Source organism: Rhinichthys klamathensis, unplaced genomic scaffold (assembly GCF_029890125.1).
Source record: "Rhinichthys klamathensis goyatoka isolate OS25496 unplaced genomic scaffold, OSU_Roscu_1.1 h1tg000385l_1, whole genome shotgun sequence".
In the NCBI taxonomy this organism is placed as follows: Eukaryota; Metazoa; Chordata; class Actinopteri; order Cypriniformes; family Leuciscidae; genus Rhinichthys; species Rhinichthys klamathensis.
In genome coordinates this window covers 1-23,129 of record NW_026606889.1, presented here as the reverse complement: position 1 = coordinate 23,129, position 23,129 = coordinate 1, and the positions used below count along the sequence as shown (strand labels likewise).

Sequence of the window (23,129 nt, the reverse complement as noted above, 5' to 3'; positions counted from 1 at the left end):
AAAGCCATTTTTCAGTCTAGACCAGCCAATGCACAACGCGATGTATTATCAATAAAGAGTTCAACATCACCCGCCTATACTTTTTCAGTGGTGTTGGTTACGGAAGTAATTTTTTCATTCATTTCTCCCATAGGCATTTAAAAAAAAACTTTGTTAAAGCGACATGAACCAAGCCAATCAGCTATGAGGTGAATTGTAACATTACAAACTTTGATTTGAAGCAAAATAGTATTTGAAAATCGGACAAAAATACAAAGGTACAAGACTGTGAACTTAAAAGCTTTAGTGAGGAAAACATCTACAATCCCGTGAAGCATTGCAAACAACATAACCGAATTAAGTGATGGAGAAATATAAAACTACTCATTTAAAAATGCTGATTACATATAATATTATATATAAAATATAGCCTATATTTTATTCGAATATACATGCATATTTTGCATATTGTTCATATATATGTATATATATATATATATATATGAACAATATATGTATTTTCGAATATGTAAGTATTGTGAGAGTGAAGAGAGACTGACTCTTAAAGGCACACTGTGGAACTTTTCAACCTTTATAATATATTACCAAAACCCATTGAGATGGTACATCGACTTACAATAGGTTGAATGACACGTCTGCCGTAGCCTGAAGGTGTCTGTCTCGCTTTTACCAGCACTATGTAACTTCGGGTTTCGGGTAGGAACCCGAGCACAAAAAGAACTACAAAATTCGACCGCTTTACGGCATACGTCACTTCCCCCACCACCCCAACTTCCTCAAATTCTAACGTGAGAGCTCAACTCGCATTTGATTGCCGGCGTCTGTATGTTGTCGTCATGGCTGAATCAACAGCTACTCGGAAGAAAGCGAAGAAAGCAAAGATTTTGTCAGAGGAGACCAAAAAAAAGAAAAAGGGAGAGTTTAAAATAAACATCGGCATAAAAGTGTATATATAATGTAATATTTACTGCGAATTCGTGTAACAAAACTGATATAAGTCACAACATACTGCCGTATACAAATGTAAATGTTTTTTTTTCCTTTCAGCTCATATATGTTTGTATTTGTGTAAAAGGAAAAACAAGCTGAAGACTACAAATAACGGAAATATGTAGTGAGTTATATCAGTTTTGTTACACGATTTCCCGACTACTCGATTTGATCTCCAACCCATTGCAAAGAGATCCTGAAGACGTTAATTGTTTGCTTCAGGTGTGTTTGATTAGGGTTGGAGATGAACTGTGCAGGACAGACGATCGGCAGGAGCAGGATTGGGCAACCCTTGTCAATGCGACTTACCTGATCAGACATTGTTTTCTGCGTATGCTACTTTTATTCAATTTGTTTTCTTTATAGGATTTATATTATTAATCTTATATTTATATTATTATTTTGGTCAGTAGTGAATCGATTAACTTTCTCCAACATACAAATCAAATGCCGTCTGCACACACATAAAGACACTGGGGGTTGACCGGTTGACTGTTTGTTGACTTTTGCGACAATGCTGCGGCGCTTGTGGCCTATAGGGGCACTAGACGTGAAAATTACAGGTCGAGCGCACCCTAGTGGCCAGAAATTCCACAGTGTGCCTTTAAGTCATTCGCAATGTTTCATGAGAGTGGGCGGAGCTAAAGAGATATTTTGGCGCGCTTTGCTTGTTTCGACTCTCTGATTGGCGGAATCTTCTGTAAAGAGTCATGGGTAATGTAGTTTTTCACCGCAAATTCGTTGTTAAACACGATTATTTTAAAACTAAGTTGAAAATGTTGGCTGACGTCTTTAGCAGAAGCAAATATCATTGATTACAGTAGGGCTGTCTTTAAAGGTTTATAAGTTATCATTAGAAATCTATTTCTCTATGGAGAAAATGAATGGGGGTTTTACATCTGGAACCCTGACTTTTGCACTCAGAGTTTGATTGACAGGCGATCTGACCAATCATAACGCCGAATCCACCATTTTGTCCGACAAACAAACCAGACAGTCCTATGAGTTAGTAGATTAACATCGGTGGACTTTAACTTGAAAAATGGTGTGTACTGATGTCTTTCCGTGGTTGAAACAATATACCTACTGATGTTCATTCATGTTTAGTTCATGCTATAACTAGGAAGAGATGATCGGTTCACGTGCCGCTTGAACTGAGGCGCTAAAGCGTTCTGTCACGACACATTAAAGAGCCACAAAAGAGTTATAGTTTGAATTTCTTTAACAATGACAATTTGAAAGACTGTTTCATCCCAAAAGTAACCGGCTCTGTCTTGTCTGTCGACGCGTCATCAGTGTTTTATCCGATGTATTCTGGCATGCAGATTGCACTTTCTCCCATTCAAAGTAATATGAGGACACCATCTATCTATATATAAAGTCTTTGGCGTCACATTTGCATACTTTGCACAATATTTATAATGCATACTGCAGAAATGGTCATATGTAATGTATGAGTAGAAAGCTAGAATGCTATTCTGAGCTTAGCCTGTTTTATTAAAGATATGATATTGCTATGCTTCAGCAACAAATCAATACATGCATAAATCTAAATCCTGATGTTTTTAAATAAGCATAAAACTCTGGAGGAACAACACAATGGAATCTATGAACTGCATTCTGACTGCTTGTTTCTCAAGAGAAAGTGCAGCACAATTCAGTGGCATGCAAATTAGTTAATAAATTAAAACATCTCATTGCATATGCAGCTGGGTTAATTAAATTCAAATTTACAAGGTTGTTTCTGACTGATGGATAGAGGGACAGAGCGTCTCTTTTAAATATTGATAAGGGCCGTGTTTCCAGTCTTATATAATGACAGAGGACTTTTACTCTGTGTAATAAACTCACTGGGATTCCTAGATGAGCTCAGGATGTTTATTGATTTCAAATGCCTTGATACACATAAATTAAGCTTTGATGTTCGTTCAGACCTGCCGGAGTCTGTAAGTGTATCCAGTAGTTGGTCTTAAAGGGAATAATGGATATTCGGATCATTTTTCACCCCGTGTCAGGGGTTCCCAAACGTTTTTGTCTGCCAAACTATACTTAATGTAAAATATGTACTTGTCCCCCTGAAATTGTAAATGAATTTTTCAATAATTGAATGACACAATCACATTTTCACTGTTCTCTGGTGTCAGTTGATGGTCACATGACATGCAAAAAAATAGATACAATATTGAATCTTTTTTTAGTGTTTTATTTAGACTTTGTAGCTGGACCACATTATATTCACACTGGTGTTTTAGGAACCCAATTACTATATAATTGGCCTAAAAATAATTATAAAAAAAAATGTAAAATAAAAATAATATATATTTATTATTATTATTATGATTGTCGTGTTTAACTCTAAATATATTCATGTTGTAAATGACGATCATTCAGTAAATTATAAATATTGGATGATTATAATCATTTTTATTTTACATTATAAGTTACATTACTAATTTATGACTTAAATTCTTCACTTTTTAATCCAGTATGACTTACTTTCTTCTGAGGACAAAAATATATATATATTTTAAAAAAAGGAAGTATCCCTTTAAAGAATGCAATTGAATAATTAAGTTGATTTATCATTGTTGAATGTTATAATGTGTAAATATAGACCAATGTTTTACCTATATCTGTTGTTATTTTTTTATTGTCCCAAAGTCCTAAAATGGTCTTGAATTGTATACGTTGAATTGTTTTCAATTTTAATGTATTTATAAAGCACACAATAAAACAATATAGTTGACCACAATGCTTTAAAGGTGGTGAAATTGTTACTCAAGCTGTGTTTTGATGGCTTTAAATGGGATGTAAACTCTTTCCTAGATGCTAGAAGTCTCTAAAGTCATCTTTAAAGCACCATTGCACCAAATGTAACATCTAAAACACATCTATATAAGCCCCGATAAGACCTCAGACCCGTGTCCAGTTCATGGAGGCTGCAGGTACAGTCAGAGGAATTCACATCTGAAATAGCACACATCCAAGAACGCCTTTCATTTCTGCGCAGAAACTTCCACATTTGACCCAGCGTTTTACCACGAGGCCCTGGCGAGTGTCTCCACATCACAGAGATAAAAGTCTGCCTCGCACTTTGATGTGAACCGTCAAAGAAACATCTAAGGGCCGCAGGTGATTCAGCCCCGGGCTCTTTTTACACAAAATGCCATGATAAATCCAGTGCAAATTGTACCCCTCAGAGCATTTCCCATGAATCACTCTCATCGAGGTGTAAAAATCAGTGACAAAGGCATGAAGTATTCCTCATAGTAATAACAATTTGTGTCAGGAGTAAATGGACTCATTGTGTGCTGATGTACGGCTGTCTGCGCCGCAGTGACGGACAGATTGCCGTGAAGGGGAAATCTGCGTGAGCTTTCGCTAAAAATATCTTCACTGCATTTTATTTTCAAAAGTGATTGAAAAAAAAAAAATCTGTCATTATTTGTTCGCCATCATGTCATTTTAAACCCGTATATTGTTATTTTTTCCCTGTAGAGCACAAAAAGTGTTTTCATGTCCAAAAAGGTACAAAAACAGTATTTCATATGAATCGCGCTACCGTATATACTCCCCATCTTCTGAAGTCACATGATAGTTTAGTGTGAGGAACAGACTCAGATTTTGCTGAAGATCTTCCATGGCATATTAAAAGCTGCAGGTTGCAAGTGTTCCTTTGTGTGGATGTGAATGAAAGTGCAAGAATGTGTTCAGTCTGTGCTTTTCGGCACCATGATCTGTTTTATATTTTGTGTGCTGCAAATATTGTTGGCTCTTGTGATATATTGCTTGTGATATTTCTTATTTGTAAGTCTCTTTGGATTAAAGCATCTTCTAAATGGTTGAACGTAAATGTTTTTCTTGGCTTCTCGCACTATAAGTGCTGTGTTTTTGAAGATGTGTTCAAAGTTGAAAAAAAATATGAGAAAAAGGATGTGAAAAGTGGGCGTTAAATGCCAGAATATTGATGTTTGGAGGAGAGTGGCCAAAATGAGATTTTAACTTGTGAAAAGGATTTTTTTTTTCTTTTTTTTTTTTATATTAAGACAAACATTTTTATATTTTGAATAATGCACTCATAAATCATTCACAATAAGACCAGTAACATGTATTGAGAAAGTAAACTGGTTCCATTCTGATTTCATGACCGTGTGAACGTCTCCTCACGGATTTTCTTCAGAGGAATCTCCTTTCCTTTATATTGCAACATATTTCCTTCAGGTTCAGGTGTGCAGGACTTGAGTTTCCTTTAAGCCGCTTCTGTGCCGAGGAACGAGTGCTCCTGGCGTCTTCGCTCCTTGTTCTCCTGCCTACAGTTTGCCATGTGATAAATCAACACGGTGAATATACTGGATCAAAACGTCTCGTTCTCACAGGAAGTGGTTTGCTTCTAGAGAATAAAAAAAAAAGTTGGTATAAAATAAGAGTTGATACTTACTTCCTTTAATTTGAAATAATATATATATATATATATAGCATTTCACAATAAAGTGAGAATTTCATTTTCAATAAAGCAAACTATCTGTTCATTTATTTAATTTATATGATTTATTTTTGCTCCTAATGTGTGCACACTAACTTGGATGGGTTAAATGCAGAGGACAAATTCCGAGTATGGGTTAAAGGGATAGTGCACTGTGAAATTAATTTTTGGTACGTTTTAGCTTACCTCAAGGGCATCCAAGATGTAGGTGTCTTTGTTTCCGCAGTAGTTTCAATTTTGATATTTTTAGGTCAAACCGTTCTTGTCTGTCAGTCATATAATGCAGGTCTATGGTCACCACCTCAAAGAGCATGCACAGAGAAGTCCAAATTAAACATGATTTAATGACTCGTAAATGTAAGTACACATTGATGGCCTAAGACACGAAACGAGCGGTTTGTGTGAGAAAACCAACAGTATTTATCATGTCCAAAAAGGACGCTTTCCGACGCTTGCGCAGACCGAAGCGCCCGCGCCCTCAGATCACTTGGACGTGGCTGTGGTTACAAGAGGTAAAAACGATATAAATACTGTTCGTTTTCTCACACAAACCGCTCGTTTCGTGTCTTAGGCCATCAATGTGTACTTACATTTACGAGTTATTAAATCATGTTTAATTTGGACTTCTCTGTGCATGCTCTTTGAGGTGGTGACCATAGACCTGCATTATATGACTGACAGACAAGAATGGTTTGACCTAAAAATATCAAAATTGAAACTACTGCGGAAAAAAAGACACCTACATCTTGGATGCCCTTGAGGTAAGCTAAAACATACCAACAATTAATTTCAAAGTGAACTATCCCTTTAACATACTTCACTTCACGTCACTAAATCTAGCTTTATTAGGATAGGGTTAGTAGGATATACTTTTAATACATATATATTTTTTAATATACATTTCTATTTATTTCTAATAATTAACGTAACTTCTATTTATATAATTCTGTCAAAGTAATAAAACAAAGTAATTAGTGACTGTTTAATTAATATTATTCTCAATTTATTAGGAATAAAGTAAAAAAAATTATGTAAATTTTTGGCAGGTGCTACAAAAAAGTACGTTTCCGACCATGTTTGAGCGCCACCCATTAAAAAGCACTATAGTTGCATTGTTATTTCTTTGAGTAATAGACGCTGTGTTTAGTGAGCTCACACAGAACACCGGAGGAACCGGTACGGCAGGACACAGGGTTTGGCAAATTGGCAATTTCTCGCTCACAAATGACTTCCACCTGCTCTGTTCTCACTGTTCCTTCTCTCTGACTCCTAATGTCTCACAAGCATGTGCTTTTACAGCAGGACACGAGTCTGAAAGCAGTTAATGCTTTGCATTCTTATCTTATTTGATTCATTTTATATTGCAAATAATATTATCATAGCAATTTTAATAAAAAGTTAGAATATAAGCCAAGTTAGAATACAGCTGGTACTTCTGTACAGCAAGGAAAAAGCTGTTTTGCATTATATAAATGGCCCCGTTAAGAAGTATAACAAGTAAACTTTGAGGAGGATCATATTGTGCAGTTAACAGTCAGGCTACAGGCGAAAAGTAGGTCTAAATATTTAATGTGTGGAGTCCATTAAGTGTTTTTCTCGTTCCACTGCCTCTCAGTGTTGTGTGCTGGCGGAGGGCATCTGTGTGGCTTCTACGGCCCGTTAGAGGAGTGTGGTCTTTCATCAGCCAAAGGCCTGCTGTCCAGTTGGCCACATTAAGAACAGGCCGCCTCAACAGAATGGACTCTCCTAAGCTCTGCCATTCGATCATGTGCCACACTGACTGGCGCCGATCCCGGCTATCAGTGCCTGAAGTGGCCAGATGCCAGTGCAAGCTTCATACACACTAAGGCTGACACCATACCAGGAATAGTGAGATGTTGTGATTGCCAAAACCACAGCAGTGAGTAATATGCCAATAAACACATAGGAAGTTAAATATTATAGATATTTACCACTGTAAAAAATAATCGTGATTTTAACGGTAAAAGACTGTAAAAATGCTGCAGTGCAAAACTGTTAATTGGTTAACAGAAAATTTCCGTACTATATAGGGTAAATAACTGTGATCTCATGGTACATCTAATGTAATTTTACTGTAAAATACCGTTAAATTTACAGTTTTTGAAAGTGAAAAGGAGCAACTCATTGTGTAATTTACAGTGAAAAAACGAAAATTGACATTCCCACAATTCCTCATAGTTTTCTTGTTTTTTTTTTCTAATCAGTTATGTACATTAGGGTTTTATGTTACATTTAATGTTGTTAAATTAATGTTTATTGCATTTTTTTAATTTCATGTGTGTTACCATGATCGTGTTTAATGTTTGTGTGAATGACACTCTGCTGCTTCTTTATACAAGTAACCTTCTTGTGGAAGAGCTGCTTGTGATGAGCTTTGATTGATCATGTGACTCTCATCACTGCTGTGATTGGTGGTTGTCAGTGTATTACAATGGTACAAAACAGATATCAATACTTCAATAGATTGGTAAATAAACATTATATCAGATAATGAAATACGGTTTGTTACTGTAAATTTTAAGTTAAGTCTGTAAAACCAATAACGTTGCTACCGTATTTTTGACGGTAAAGTTCTGGCAACCACAGCTGCCGTTTTTTTACCGTAAAAAATACGGTTTTATTTTTTACCGTGTAGGCTTCAGGTATTTCTCATTTAAGCGTTGCTTTTTCAAGTAATGTCTTTTTATGTTTAAAATGTATGATTTATGTATGTCTATTTATATGTATGCCGCAGCAGCATTTCTTACATGCTCATATCAGTGAGTCTCTGTATCTATTAGCAGTAGCAAGTCCTTCCTCTGCAGCAGCAATAATAAATATCAGCAGCAGATCTAGTCCGCCGAGTCAAGTCACCTTCATTTATATAGCGCTTTTAATAATACAGATTGTTTCAAAGCACCTTTACAGTGATAATAGGAAATTAAAGTAACAGAGATAGTTTTGGTTTTACAGTATCTCTTGAAGAAAGTCATTGTCCAGCTAAAGTACGTTTTTTGATTGATTCACTTCCGTTGTAAAAAATCATTAGTTATTAATTTAGGGGCGGCTTATACGACACCGTTTTAACTGAAAACAGAAATACCTAAAAAATACCAGGGGTGTCGTATTTAGTAGGGACGTATTTAGTACCAATACCCAGCGACTACTGAATCTTCCCTAACAATGGTTTTGATCGACTGTCGCGATTCAATTTAAATGTGAAAATTAATAAAAAATGTGTCTATTACAGCATTACATTTAGATCTATTCAGGTTGCATCAAAGAGTTTTGTTTTTTTGCAGCGTTGAGCGTTACAACCAATCACAGACAAACTGTATGCTGAGCTCAAGAATGCATTGGCCAATCAGAGGCGTTTAAATTAGTCACCGGTGCAAAAGAAAAGTTCAGCACACGCTCACTGCGATTCTGCAGTCAGATCTGCACGTTCACGACCGCTCTCATAAACAAGTGCAGATATGATGTACTGTAAGTAAGAGATTCATTGTGCAGTGTAGTCAGCTTCATTGATCATAACGGGAGTTTTTGCGAGACTAAAGTCATTGACAGTGCGGACTACTTTTATGTCCCTACCAATGTCAAAATCGAAACAACGCCCTTGCCAAATACATTAACATTACCATATTCATGTAGTTAATATGAAGTGCTTGAGTGATTCACTACTGAAAAGTGTAGTTTAGCAGAATCACCACTTTCTGAGTTTGTTACTTCCACACCCGTAGGCTTGTCATGTAGTCGCATCATAAATCTCTCTCCGCTGCAGTTGTTTTCTGGAATAACATCAGGGCCACTAATTGCTTCATAAGTGTGACATATTAAGGGGTCCTTAAGCAAACAGCATGATGGGATTAAATGCTCTGTGTAGCCGAGGGCACCGTGGCCCGTCTCGCTCATCACTCCCCTGTGGCTGCTCCAGGCAGAAAACTGCTCTGAAATGTTTGCGTCTGTGTCTTGCAGTGCGACGCCGCCCTCGCCCGACCCGACCCGTTTTAATGGCCTCTCTGCGTGTGAATTATTCATGAGGTCTTTAAGTAAGAGACTGGCCATGGTGTCGCTGGATACCCATGAGGCCTGTTGGCATGAGTGATGTGGAGTTTCTAATGATCAAGTTGGGAGTCTGTGCCACAGGAGTCCATGAAGTGTCAGAGGAGAAAGTATTTCTGTCTCGCTCTGTGTGTAATTTCTGCACCAGTAGTATCACCAGATGAAATTGCATGCAGGTTTTCATCAGGCAGTTTCTCGAAAGCTTCCTCTCTGCTATTAGTTGGAAAAATGTTTTGGTTTTAACAGTGGCTGTTACCAGAATTACAGCCGGATGGTTGGAGGTTTTAGCCACCCAGACCTTGACATTATGTGTGCAAACATTGTAAATATAATCAATGGGAAATGCTGAAGATCCTTTTGGTTTCCTTATAGAAACTACAGCATGTGAACGCTGGGAACAACTCATTAAAAGTAGCAATGGGACTAAACTAACTACATTTAGTCCCAGAATGCTCCATTGCTGTTTGTATTGCATCATATTGTGCATGCAACTTTGCAACTCAGCAAGTTGGAGCAAAGTATTTAGTCATTTCGTTCGGATGGTTCATTTTAATGAAAACATTGAAACAAAAAAAAATATTAATTTGAATTATCAGTCAGTTGTTTGAAGTTTTGTCTTTTCTTGGTGCAAAATATTTCATTATTCTTTTCAGTATGTGTGTGTGTATATATTTTTTATTTATGATATATATCATAAAAATACTTTATAAATAAAAAATACCAACATAAAGTGGCAAGAATTAAAAGGCATTCATCTGTAATGTCAATGCAACCAAAATAAATTAATTTGTGTGTATATATACACACAATATTCATGTATGTGTATGTATGTATGTACTATATATTGATTTGAACTATCTCAGGTATGTGAACTGTGTCTTTTTTGTTTTTAAATATTTTGTTATATTTACTCATGTTTAGCACCGTTATAGGAATTTACTTTATACTGTTTATTTGTATTAGTTTTGTGTAAAGTTAAGTGTAATTTTATGTTTGATGCTATATCAATCTTATTGACAGTTCACTGGATTCAAATTACGTTCTTTGTCTATATTAACTACTGTATATTGGAGCTAAGGGGGAATATCTTTTAAATTATATGATTATTATTAGATTATGTGATTCATTTATTTAGAGCATATTCTTAAAGGGATATTTCAGGATTTAGCATTAAGCTTTGTATTAGTAGAAAACCTCTAGTATTTTCGAATTACCATGCTTTCCACCCTCATATCCCCCTGAGACGAGAGATTTATGTATTTTTTGTCTGGAAAAAATCCTCAGATGACGCAAAAATCGTCATTTTGCGTCATCGGAGGATTTTTTGGCCAGAGGCTAAAGACTACAGTCAGTAGTAGGGGCTGTCCCGCATGTGTTCAACCCGCCCATAGAGGCTGGGATCTCACTCACAGAAACACATAGTGTCAGCCATCTTTTTTGGAAGCTAAGCTAGCAGGCTCTTGTTCTGTGGAGAAAGCGGAGTAGTAGGGGTTACCATTCATCCTCTTTTTCCCGGACATGTCCGGCCGTCGATGTCCGGGATTCAGCTTTTGCTTTCTGCAGTCGCCATTCATTGTTTACATGCACACCTTTTGTTTTAATCTAACTGAATTCATTCCGATTGGTGAATCTGAATGTAGTGTTTACATGAACGCTAAACAAGTGATTGGTTGATGTGCGTTTTAACATTGCTAAGAAAATTTCCTCGCTCCTCCGTGAGAGATACGAGAGCGGTGCGTCTCACAGGTGTCGCTCATCGGTAATCACGCCACCGGCCTCGCGCCGTTCTCCCGCGGCCCTCACTCGTCCTGCTTGCCACAGTAAACATGATGAATGGCAACTGTAGAACACAAAAGCCGAATCCCGGACATTTTGGGCGATCTCGAAACACATTTTCGGGCAGACTCATCACGGAGACTCACTAGTAGCCTCGACTTGTTGTTTAACTACTGCGCTCTGTTACCGGTAGGCGTGGCCTCCTAGGGCAGCGAAGGAAGTGCATTCTGGGAGTTGTTGTCTTTCATCCACATAAGCCAAAAATACATTTTCTGGCTTTTCTCAGTCAAATTCATACTGAGTGAATATACATTCAATAATTTCACATTTCTTCTACATAAATGACCCATTTTAAATACACATTCATCTTTCCAGAGGTGAAGTATCCCTTTAACTGAATCATATTATCTAATTACATCACTTAAAAACATTGCTTCTTTAAATGTTGTTAGCTACTTACTGTATGTTAGCAGTTTATATAGTGTAGCTAGTTACATTTCTAGAGTAGAGTAGAGTAGCTTGATTTTAGTTGAACTAATTTGAATTCTGAGTATATTGGCAACGGTTTGAGATTCACTTTTCTAAAACGCCATCAGATGTACATGTGTAGGTATGTATAAAACAAGTCTCTGTTGTTTGTGCTCTTTCCAAACTGTGAATCGACAAGTGAAGTGAGCAAATATTTTCCTGGCTCCCGTTATGATGCCGGTGCATTTTAATCAGGGAACAGAACCAGCTGTGCAATTAGAATTCATGGAATTGTCCAAACAAACACTTTTTGACATGCCGTCTCTCCACCACTGAGAAATATCGGCCATAAATCACATCACTGAAAACAAACTGCCCCTTTTAATAGGCAGTTACAACCCATTCTCTGGCTCACAATAGGGGCTGTTTGCCTCCATCTTTCACATTTGGGAGATTTAGGGCTCCATATATTCTGAGGTGTTGTTTTTGGTGAGTGTTTAATCACATCCAGGTTCTTTCTGAGCCTGCTGTTTGATGTCATGTGGCCTTCGGGGTCTCGAGGGGTCCTGAGTTTCGCAGACGGTTTGTGTGAAGCGGATCCAGGTCTTTTCTCCGCTGAAGGTCCCAATGTCTCCCGCTGACGACACAGTAGCTTGTTAACACGTTTGTGACTCGCCAGCCTAACCTGCCAGATCTGATTTATTACTCATGATCCCTGTCCGCCTCAACTCTTGCAGTTGGATGTGATGCCCTGTTATGTGCCTGAAGAATAGATTATCCATTTTCGATTTAGCAATGAATGATCCCTGTAGCTCTCAATGGAATAGTTCATCCAAAAATTTAAGTTTGTTTGTCATTTACCCATGTTGTTCCAAATGCCATCAATGACAACATACGTCATCCATGCGCATTAAGTGATTTTGGTCAAAATGAATATGTTGGAGGATTGTAATTTGCATATCTAAATGTATTCATTTCATTGTGAATAAACACTTTTAATATGTGTGTGTGTGTGTGTGTGTGTTTAAATATATGTGTATGTGTGTGTGTGTGTGTGTGTATATGTATTCACACGTCCGTCCGTCCGTCCGTCCGTCCTTTCTTCCTTTCTTTCTTTCTTTCTTCCTTTCTTTCTTCCTTCCTTCCTTCCTTCCTTCCTTCCTTCCTTCCTTCCTTCCTTCCTTCCTTCCTTCCTTCCTTCCTTCCTTCCTTCCTTCCTTCCTTCCTTCCTTCCTTCCTTCCTTCCTTCCTTCCTTCCTTCCTTCCTTCCTTCCTTCCTTCCTTCCCCTTCCTTCCTTCCCCTTCCTTCCTTCCTTCCTTCCTTCCTTGAGTCCTTGAGGATTGTAATATAAATATCTGAATGTCCCTGCTGTCTTAAATCAAATTTGTGTTGAACAGTTTCTTTCCCCATCGTTTCATTAGTTGGTCTCCCACTGCGGCCCTGAGGTCTTTAGGCAGCATTAGTTTGGCCTGGGCCACTTCCTTCAATCAATGGCCCACGGAGCCTTAAGTATTATGGACCATCAGTGGAATTTGTGGAGCTGGTTTTGCGGTGGGCCGTGTTTCTCTCCAGATTAGCCTCCTGAATAATAGGCAGCCGTTGCCTTGGGGCTCCAGGTAATCCTGAAGGTAAATGGCTTCCCAGACCAAATCACTCTGGTGGTCTGCGCCTGAAATTACTTGTGGTCTCTAGACTGAGGGTCAGCTGCGATTTGGACCAAACACGATCCAACACGATCCCGGTGGAGTCTGACCTATGAACGCTGAGTAATTGTGACAGCGGGAGAGAAGCGCCTGCGATGACAAAAGATAATGCGGCGTGAGGCGTTCGCCCACAAACTCGTTATTGTTCTGATGAGAATCTGTCAGTGTGTTTTGTACGGATGCCACCGTTCGCCTCACAGTGCTGTTTTTCAGGCTTAGTTTAACACTTTGCATTGAAAACGTGTGCATTCATAAGGGATGTTTGCAAATAAGCTAATAGCCCATTGTGTTTCTTTGCTGCTGTTAAAAGGACGCTTTAGAAATCCATTGTTTTGTGCCCTTGAACGCAGCTGATTGTAAGCAAAAACAGTGGTTTAGCAATTCCCGCTAGAGCCTATTCAGCATGTCACATGGATGTACTTGTAACATTTATTTACTGAATGTTGAGGGGCTTGATTTCTACCTGATAGTTTGTTGCAGGGAAACGGCAGAACAGTGAGCGAAAACAATTTTTGTGTAGCTGCTCATAGCAAACTCATTTCTACTGACTTGAAGAATATTTATGCATCGCCTTGTCCTTTCCCCCCCAGCGTAACCATATATCACATAAGCAGATAATGTTAGAGAGGAATAGGTCAGCCAAAAGTGCAAATTCTTTCATTATTTACGTTCTCAAATGCATATATTTATCTGTCGAAAACAAAAGGACACATTTTGATGAATCCTTACACAGCTCATTTGGGTGCAAGTTCCTACAAGGATGGAAATAATAATAAAAAAAAAACATAAAAGTGTAATCCATTTGATTTGACTGCTTTATTCTAAGTCTGCTATGGAAATTTCAGTGAATAATGACTCACATTTCAGTCTATTAAATGATGGCTGAAGATATATAGACCACTTACTGTGCGTTTTACTTCTTTTTGGAGCTTGACAAACTGTAAGGAAAAGAGCTGAAGACTGTATAAATACTATGTGTGGGAAAAAGTGCAATGTGTGCAATATAATGGAATGTGCCATCTAAAGTTTCATGACAGAACTTTATATATACACTCACCTAAAGGATTAGGAACACCATACTAATACTGTGTTTGACCCCCTTTCGCCCTGAGAACTGCCTTAATTCTACGTGGCATTGATTCAACAAGGTACTGAAAGCATTCTTTAGAAATGTTGGCCCATTTTGATTGGATAGCATCTTGCAGTTGATGGAGATTTGTGGGATGCACATCCAGGGCACGAAGCTCCCGTTCCACCACATCCCAAAGATGCTCTATTGGGTTGAGATCTGGTGACTGTGGGGGCCATTTTAGTACAGTGAACTCATTGTCATGTTCAAGAAACCAATTTGAAATGATTCGAGCTTTGTGACATGGTGCATTATCCTGCTGGAAGTAGCCATCAGAGGATGGGTACATGGTGGCCATAAAGGGATGGACATGGTCAGAAACAATGCTCAGGTAGGCCGTGGCATTTAAACAATGCCCAATTGGCACTAAGGGGCCTAAAGTGTGCCAAGAAAACATCCCCCACACCATTACACCACCACCACCAGCCTGCACAGTGGTAACAAGGCATGATGGATCCATGTTCTCTTTCTGTTTACGCCAAATTCTGATTCTACCATCTGAATGTCTAAGCAGAAATCGAGACTCATCAGACCAGGCAACATTTTTCCAGTCTTCAACTGTCCAATTTTGGTGAGCTCTTGCAAATTGTAGCCTCCTTATCCTATTTGTAGTGGAGATGAGTGGTACCCGGTGGGGTCTTCTGCTGTTGTAGCCCATCCGCCTCAAGGTTGTGCGTGTTGTGGCTTCACAAATGCTTTGCTGCATACCTCGGTTGTAACGAGTGGTTATTTCAGTCAAAGTTGCTCTTCTATCAGCTTGAATCAGTCGGCCCATTCTCCTCTGACCTCTAGCATCAACAAGGCATTTTCGCCCACAGGACTGCCGCATACTGGATGTTTTCCCTTTTCACACCATTCTTTGTAAACCCTAGAAATGGTTGTGCGTGAAAATCCCAGTAACTGAGCAGATTGTGAAATACTCAGACCGGCCCGTCTGGCACCAACAACCATGCCACGCTCAAAATTGCTTAAATCACCTTTCTTTCCCATTCTGACATTCAGTTTGGAGTTCAGGAGATTGTCTTGACCAGGACCACACCCCTAAATGCATTGAAGCAACTGTCATGTGATTGGTTGATTAGATAATTGCATTAATGAGAAATTGAACAGGTGTTCCTAATCCTTCAGGTGAGTGTGTATATATCTTTTGTTTTGGTAAAATATTCTTTAGTGCTTGTTCTCTACCTAAAAACAACTGAAGAACCAGAAATCCTTCGTAATGGTAAATACTGGACTGAAATTGATTCTTCAGACAGTTCTGAGTCACGACTGAGTTTGGTAGCTACTCATTTCGCCCTTAACCACCGTATTTTTGTCTCTACTTTTCCTGTCCTCTTGTGCTCCTTAATCTGCGTGTTTCACTTTTTCCACTGCAGCTGCTCGCAATCATGACCAACCAAGACCCTTCATCAGTGACTTCCTTCTCATCCTTCAACCTCATGCTTTTTATGTATTAGTTTGATAATTGCCTCAAATTACTCCTCTATCGAGAGTCTGAGGTCCATTACATACCAAGACCAATTCTTTGGTTATTTTAGTGACAATGAGCATTTTAGAGCAGGAAGCTTAGTGCGTTTTACACAGTTGCTGGCTATTGATTAAATATCAGCCCGACGAGGGCTCTTGCTGTGCCCACAACGGGACGCAAAATATCACAATTGATTCCCGGGCTGATTAACAATTATTATGCACCACTCCAAGTTGGCAAGACTAGTTCATGTTAGCACTGAAAGCTAAGGAAACCTTGGTGTATTTGAAATGCATGAGGCATGAATCTCTTCTGAATGCCTCCGCAAAGGTGAGTCACAGTAACCTGATGGATAATTAACTATAAAGGAAGCACTTTTCAAGTTTTTTCAAGTATCTTAAGGGAATATAATTGTTCAGGTAGTTTAGAGAGTTTAAATGCCCCATGAAATTGTTAGCCAAATGTAGTTCCTTTATTGTCTTAATGTATTTCCCGTTGAACCAGGCAAGACATATTAAAGTGCTTGTTCATTTTTGTTTGAAATCCTATAGTTCTATAGTTGGCATCACGGCAATGAGCGATGATTTGCAACTTGTTATTGCTAGTCATTGACAGATGGTATTAGGGGAGAGACATTCCCATCTGAACTCTTGGTTTGGGTTGGTGCATAGATCGTCTCTTCTTCTTCTTCTGCTTTTTTTCCTGTTGTGGCGGTTGGCAAAGAGCGTTGCATTACATCGCATGCTGGATTGTAGAGTAGATCGCCTGTGATTCACTGTATTCATCGTCTTGTATGCACCGAACCATGACGTCTGTACCATGACAAATACATGAGCTGTTACTCCCCTAACTCATGCTATTATAGAAGACCTTTTGTCAAACCGTCTGTTCACTTTAATCAGCATGTCTTGATATAAAACCTGCTCTTCCTCTGTACAGTTAGTCACGCAGAGATGAGTTTGTCAGTGTGAATTCAGTCTCTTTTATGTGTGTTGTGTAAATAATTAACTTAAGGACATTCAGTGATGTGCATTTCTCAGCAAAGGCTGTTTTGTTCAGTGTGTCCTGATGTTTATTGCAGAAATAATTGTCTCGGCACCCATTACTGAGCTTTCAGTTCATTCATTTACTGTAGCATTGCACCGCAGACGCCCTGTCGGCTTGTTGTCATGTCCTACGTGGGTGAATGTCACAAAAAACATGTCCAGGTCACATTTCAACACCAAATCATTTGAAATATAATTTTGCATAAAGAAAAGGACCCTTGTTTATGAGGCCATCAAGAGTTTTGGCATTTTTTAATAACAATCAAGAAGCCTTGGTTTCCTGAGGTATTTTCCTCGTTCATTTTCTCCACGGGCATTTTTAAAATATTCTTTAATTACAAACTTGTAAGCCTTGAACCAAACTAACCAGCTCTGAGGTAAATCACGACACTGCAAATTTAGTTTTAAGGCAAATATGTATTTTGCATATATATTTGTTTCGTATTAGTAGTTGGAGTGTGTATGTTTATTTATATAATTTTTATTGATATTATTTACAAATTGATCCAGTTACATACAAGTTTAAAATCTTTGTCATTTATATATTATTTAATTAAATATTTATTTACTACAGCATGGGTTAGGGTTATGTATGGATAAAAAAAAGAGTGCTTAATTGTCATGAAAATAATGCAAAAAAAATATATCTAAATAGTCTGGAAGCTTGTTCCTGCCTCCTGTCAGAATCTCAAGATAAAAAGTCGCAATTACCTTTTTTATTATCTTTAAGTAAACAAATATGTCCTTGAAGGTTGTTTTCTTTTGATTACGGGGTGAAATATGAGCCAGACGTGTTCTTGACAGGTTACATGAGATTTGCCATGTTTGTTCCTGCTGATGGTTGTTGCAAATGAGCCTGCTAGACCTCCACGCTGCATGAAAGAGCTCAGCCAGATAAAAGCCCATTAATGGACGCGTTCTCGCTTTCATCTCATCTGGGAATTGGATGTACCACACTGGGGACTCATTATGTTTCCATTTGGTCAATATATATATATATTTATATGTCTCTCTTTCTGTGCAAAAACAGCTTTTCAGGCAAGCGAAATGCGGATGGTTTTGATGTGCCATGCAGGGACTTTGCGAGAGGCTCATGCAATTTTAAGATAGATGTATCACAGTGAGGAGCAATTTATCAAAGTGTCAGACATGGGAATGTGTTCTTCATTTGGTGTAAAGTACACTGAATGTTTCTGTAATGGGTTTATTTTCTTATCATTTAAGCTGGCTGAGCCATTTACATTGTGTGTTTTCTGAGAACTTAATAAAGGCCTTTTGTCTCTGTGTATGAGACTCAATCTCATTAGTTTTTGTACATATTTGTATGTAAATTGTGGTTATAGCAGACAGTGATTCATACAGTGTCAACACATGCTCCTCATGAGTCCTTGGATATTAAGCCTGTCCATAGAATCCATGAATCCTTTCATTAGTACATGTGCATTTCATGTGTCCACTTTATATGCAAATACAAATGAGATCAGACTGTGTACAGTATTATATTCCATAGTGTTTGATGGTCATTTGAGAGTTTTGAGTCTGATGTGGATGGATGGATGGATGGATGGATGGATGGATAGACAGATAGATAGATAGATAGATAGATAGATAGATAGATAGATAGATAGATAGATAGATAGATAGATAGATAGAGAGATAGAGAGATAGATAGAGAGATAGATAGAGAGATAGATAGAGAGATAGATAGATTGTTTTAAAGAAATTAAAACTTTTATTCAGCAATGAAGCATTAAATTGATCAAAAGTGACAGTAAAGACATTTATATTGTTACAAAACATGTCTGTTTCAAATAAATGCTGTTCTTTTGAACTTTCTATTCAGTAAAGAGTCCTAAAAATGCATTATCGTTTCCAGAAATTTCAACATTGATAATAATTCATGTTTCTTGAGCATCAAATCATCATATTAGAATGATTTCTGAAGGATCATGTGACACTGAAGACAGTAATGATGCTGAAAATTCAGCTTTGATCACAGGATATAAATTACATTTTAAAATATATTCACATAGATAACAGTTATTTCAAATTGTAATAATATTTCACAATATTACTGTTTTATGCATCACCAGACAGTCAAACCGTGTGTGTGTGTGTGTGTGTGTGTGTGTGTGAATATACATTAGGCTCATACTCATGAGTTCTTTGACCCTACCGGTAATCAAACTGAAGGCCTTGGCATTACTAGCGTCATGCTCTACTGGTCACAAACAGGGAAGCTAATGCTGTTATCTAATCCTGAAAGTTAAAAGCTAATGTTCATGCTCACCAAAGCAGACCGTTCTTGTTTTTGGACCTTTGCCATCTCATTTACAGTTACGATAGAGAGATGACAGGTAATGATGTGGAATTGACCATGGCTCAGTTTGTTGAAGCACATGTGCTAAACCCTAGGGTTCATCCTCAACAGCTGAGTCATTTAAATGTGTGTCATGAAGAGTGCCAGTTCTGTGAAGACCGTTCATCATGCTGACCTGAATTCATTCAGATGAATATTCACAGATTTACCAGCACTGTCTGACACGCACACACACACACACACACACACACACACACACACACACACACACACACACACACACACACACACACACACACACACACACACACACACACACACACACACACACACACACACACTCGTTGTGTTTTCATGTTTTTTAATGGGGATTTTCCATTGACATAATGATTTTTCTACTGTACAAACTGTATATTCGCTGCCCTTACACTAACCATACCCATCACAGAAAACTCTCTGCTTTTTTCCATAAAAAAACCCAAAACCTTACTATGATTAATGAGCTGTTTTCCTCATGGGATCAAACAAGGTCCCCACAATTACAAGGATTTGATATTGCCATATTTGTGGGGAAATTTTGTCCTCATAATGTAGGGTTTACACACACACACACACACACACACACACACACACACACACACACACACACACACACACACACACTCACTTACTCACTCACTCACACACACACACACACACACACACACACATGCACACACATTTACTCAAACACGTGTGCACACACATTCACACTCACTCTCTCTCTCACACACACACACACACACACACAATTATATAAATCATGTACTGTATGTACTAGTAAACTAATGAAACATGCTTTGCTGATTAACTATTTGTAATTTATTGCAATCAATAATTTCTTAATATTTAAAGACATTTCATTCTTTGTTATGAATCATTGAAAAGTATTGATTATTTTTAGTATTGATTATATTTTTTCTATTGAACACAAGCCTATTATTATTGCTTACATCGTCAACTGCATATACAATATACTACATACTGTATGTAAAATACTGCACATTTTGTTATAATAAATACTACTTTAGTATGTGTTACAAGACAAAATGCAAATAATATAAGTTATTATTTAAGTTTTAGACCATTGTGCAAGCAACATTTGCCTTATAACAGATCTGTATGTATAATATCTCTAGTCATATTTGGATGCTAGTGTGACTGTTGTCAGCTGTCGGAGTCAGTAATATATGGAGTGTTGTGTGTGTTCATTCAGTCTGGCACAATGAAGGCAGAACATGTATGTTTGATCTCGCTGTGACAGCGGTTCATGCATTTACACTTCTGGACTGTGTTTGAGATGAAACTGTAAATCTCTCAGCAGCTTCGGGGCGGTTATCAGTGCCGTTACTCTCAGTGTTGATAAAGTGGACATGATGAAGTTCAAACAGGTAGAAAACCTGCTATGTATTTTCCTCTTCTTTTCCCTGAACTCCCTGAGGAGAGACACTCGGCCAACAAAGCTGCGAAACGTGTAGAAACCAAAGCGTTAGTGTAGTGAGCATAAAGCCCACCAGTGTTCATCACTATCAGACGATCACAAAAGCTTTATGAAACGCACATCCCGGCCCAGCTGCTCCTTCGTGTCGAGCTTTAAAAAGTATCGCCATGTATCACAGTTGGAATTTCTTCCTGCTAATTCCCTATCATGTCGAAAGGCTTTTTATTGCGTTGTTGGAGGCGATCCCACATCAATTATTGGCTTCCTCCTCAAGGGAAGAAAGTGTTTTTCAGACGTCGGCTTGTGGAGGTTGTTGGTGCCAGGCTTCTCTCTTTCTGGCTGTGCTGAAACACTCCTTCAGAGCTCGATCCCACGAGACACACAGATCCAGGACTGCAGATCTGCTGGAGTTCAGAGGTTCGGAAGCAGCAGCAGGAGAGCACATGTTCTTTCTTTGTAATGTTACTCAAAAGCTATTCAAAAACAGGTTCCAGGTCTAATTTTAAGTTTATATCTCAAAGTGGCCATGAAACGGAAGCTATGATAATCTTTTCTTTCATATCGTGACTCATATCAGAGTGAAACGGCTTGTGGAACAAGAGCAAATGTAGGGCAGGACTTGGTTTTGTCTGTGGGGAATTGATTGGAAGGTTGGAAGGTCGTGGCTCGCTATTGGTGGATCTCATGTGAGTGACAGGTTGCCCCGCCCTTTCGCCAGTAAATGCATCATTTGATTGAAGTTTTGATTTGATTGAAGTTTATTTCGAGCAAAATAAAATAAAATAATATAAACATATATATTAACACACACACAATTCAAAATAAAAATAACATAGCACAGCTTATCTACCATATACATAGATATAAATACACATATACACACATATTATTTACACTAATAATAATAGTTGCTCGAAAGGGAGTGGAAAGAAGTATAACTTATTTGCTCCCACCCCCAATTCCTTCCCATATATTACCCCATATATCCGCTGCCATTAACAGTTAAATACATAATAATTTATTTGTTATGATAATACTTATTTGATATTATAGTTTCTTACAATTACATTATGCTATCTCAATAATCACTATAATGCTATATGGTAATCCTCATTATCGTAAACATTCAAATATGTCTCGATATCTATAATAATCACATCATATATAAAATATAACCATATATCCTAGCATATTGTTTAAACATAGTTTTACAATAACAGTAATATCAATAATAATTAATATTACTCACTATCATTATGTACTTAGCTATGTATACGTATCCCACTCTATTGTAATTGTGTCACCATTGACAATATCAAGATAAATAAATATCAGAGAAGTGATGTGCATTTATAACTCATTTATACTTGCAATTTCATATTTTTGAAAGAAGACTCTTCTGATCATCACCAAGGCTGCGTTTATTTAAACAGGAAAATCTTGTGAAATATTATTACAAGTTAAAACGGCTGTTTAATATATAGGAAACTGTAATTTATTCCTGTGGTCAAAGCTGCATTTTCAGCATCATTCCTCCAGTCTTCAGTGTCACATGATCCTTCAGAAATCATTCTAATATGCCGATTTGATGCTCAGGAAACATGGCAGTTCATTTAAATGTGCGGTGGTTATGAGAAAACAATGATTTTTGATGTGTTTATTCCTTTTTTTACTTGATAAAGTGCATAGGTAACGCTCCGTTTCTTTGACACCGTCTATCTGTTGATATATGAATAATATGAATTTATGTATTTCTATGATTAATGTGATCCTGCAGGCCTGCCCGCATTACAGCACAGCTAATTATGACAGCGTGTTGCTTCCAGCAGAAATAATAGACCTTGTGGAACATGATTAAATTCTTTGTTGTTTTTTCCTTGTCATTCATAACATCCCCATATTTCATGTTTCCAGCCCTCATTTCTCCATGCTTCACTGCGCCAGAGGTATTGTCGTCTAACGCGTAAAAGCCCACGTTCTTCTGATTCATCTGCATTTTTGCTCATTGATGATCAGTGAACATCTGCACTTGATTGCTTTAGACACGTTTGCATCGTAATATCTTTTTTTTTTTTGCCTGTAATAACAACACACTAAACGTTTTTGTTAAAAGCACATTTAATGGGTGAGGTGTTTCACCGTACGTGTTTTCTCACGTCTGTTTGTTTTGTGTTTGCAGATGATGAAGTTTGCCTGGGACAAC

At 37.8% G+C, this 23,129-nt stretch overlaps 1 protein-coding gene across 1 annotated transcript in view; it reads left to right on the top strand.

Annotated features, from left to right (window-relative positions):
- Positions 1 to 23,123, top strand: part of LOC130069822 (mannosyl-oligosaccharide 1,2-alpha-mannosidase IC-like) — a gene marked incomplete at its 3' end in the record, with an annotated part of 108,288 nt that extends 85,165 nt beyond the window's left edge. Inside the window, exon 2 of the mRNA XM_056233957.1 lies at positions 23,106 to 23,123. Coding sequence (XP_056089932.1) covers positions 23,106 to 23,123 — 18 coding nt within the window. The remainder of the gene's footprint in view (positions 1 to 23,105) is intronic.
- Positions 23,124 to 23,129: the final 6 nt, after the last annotated feature.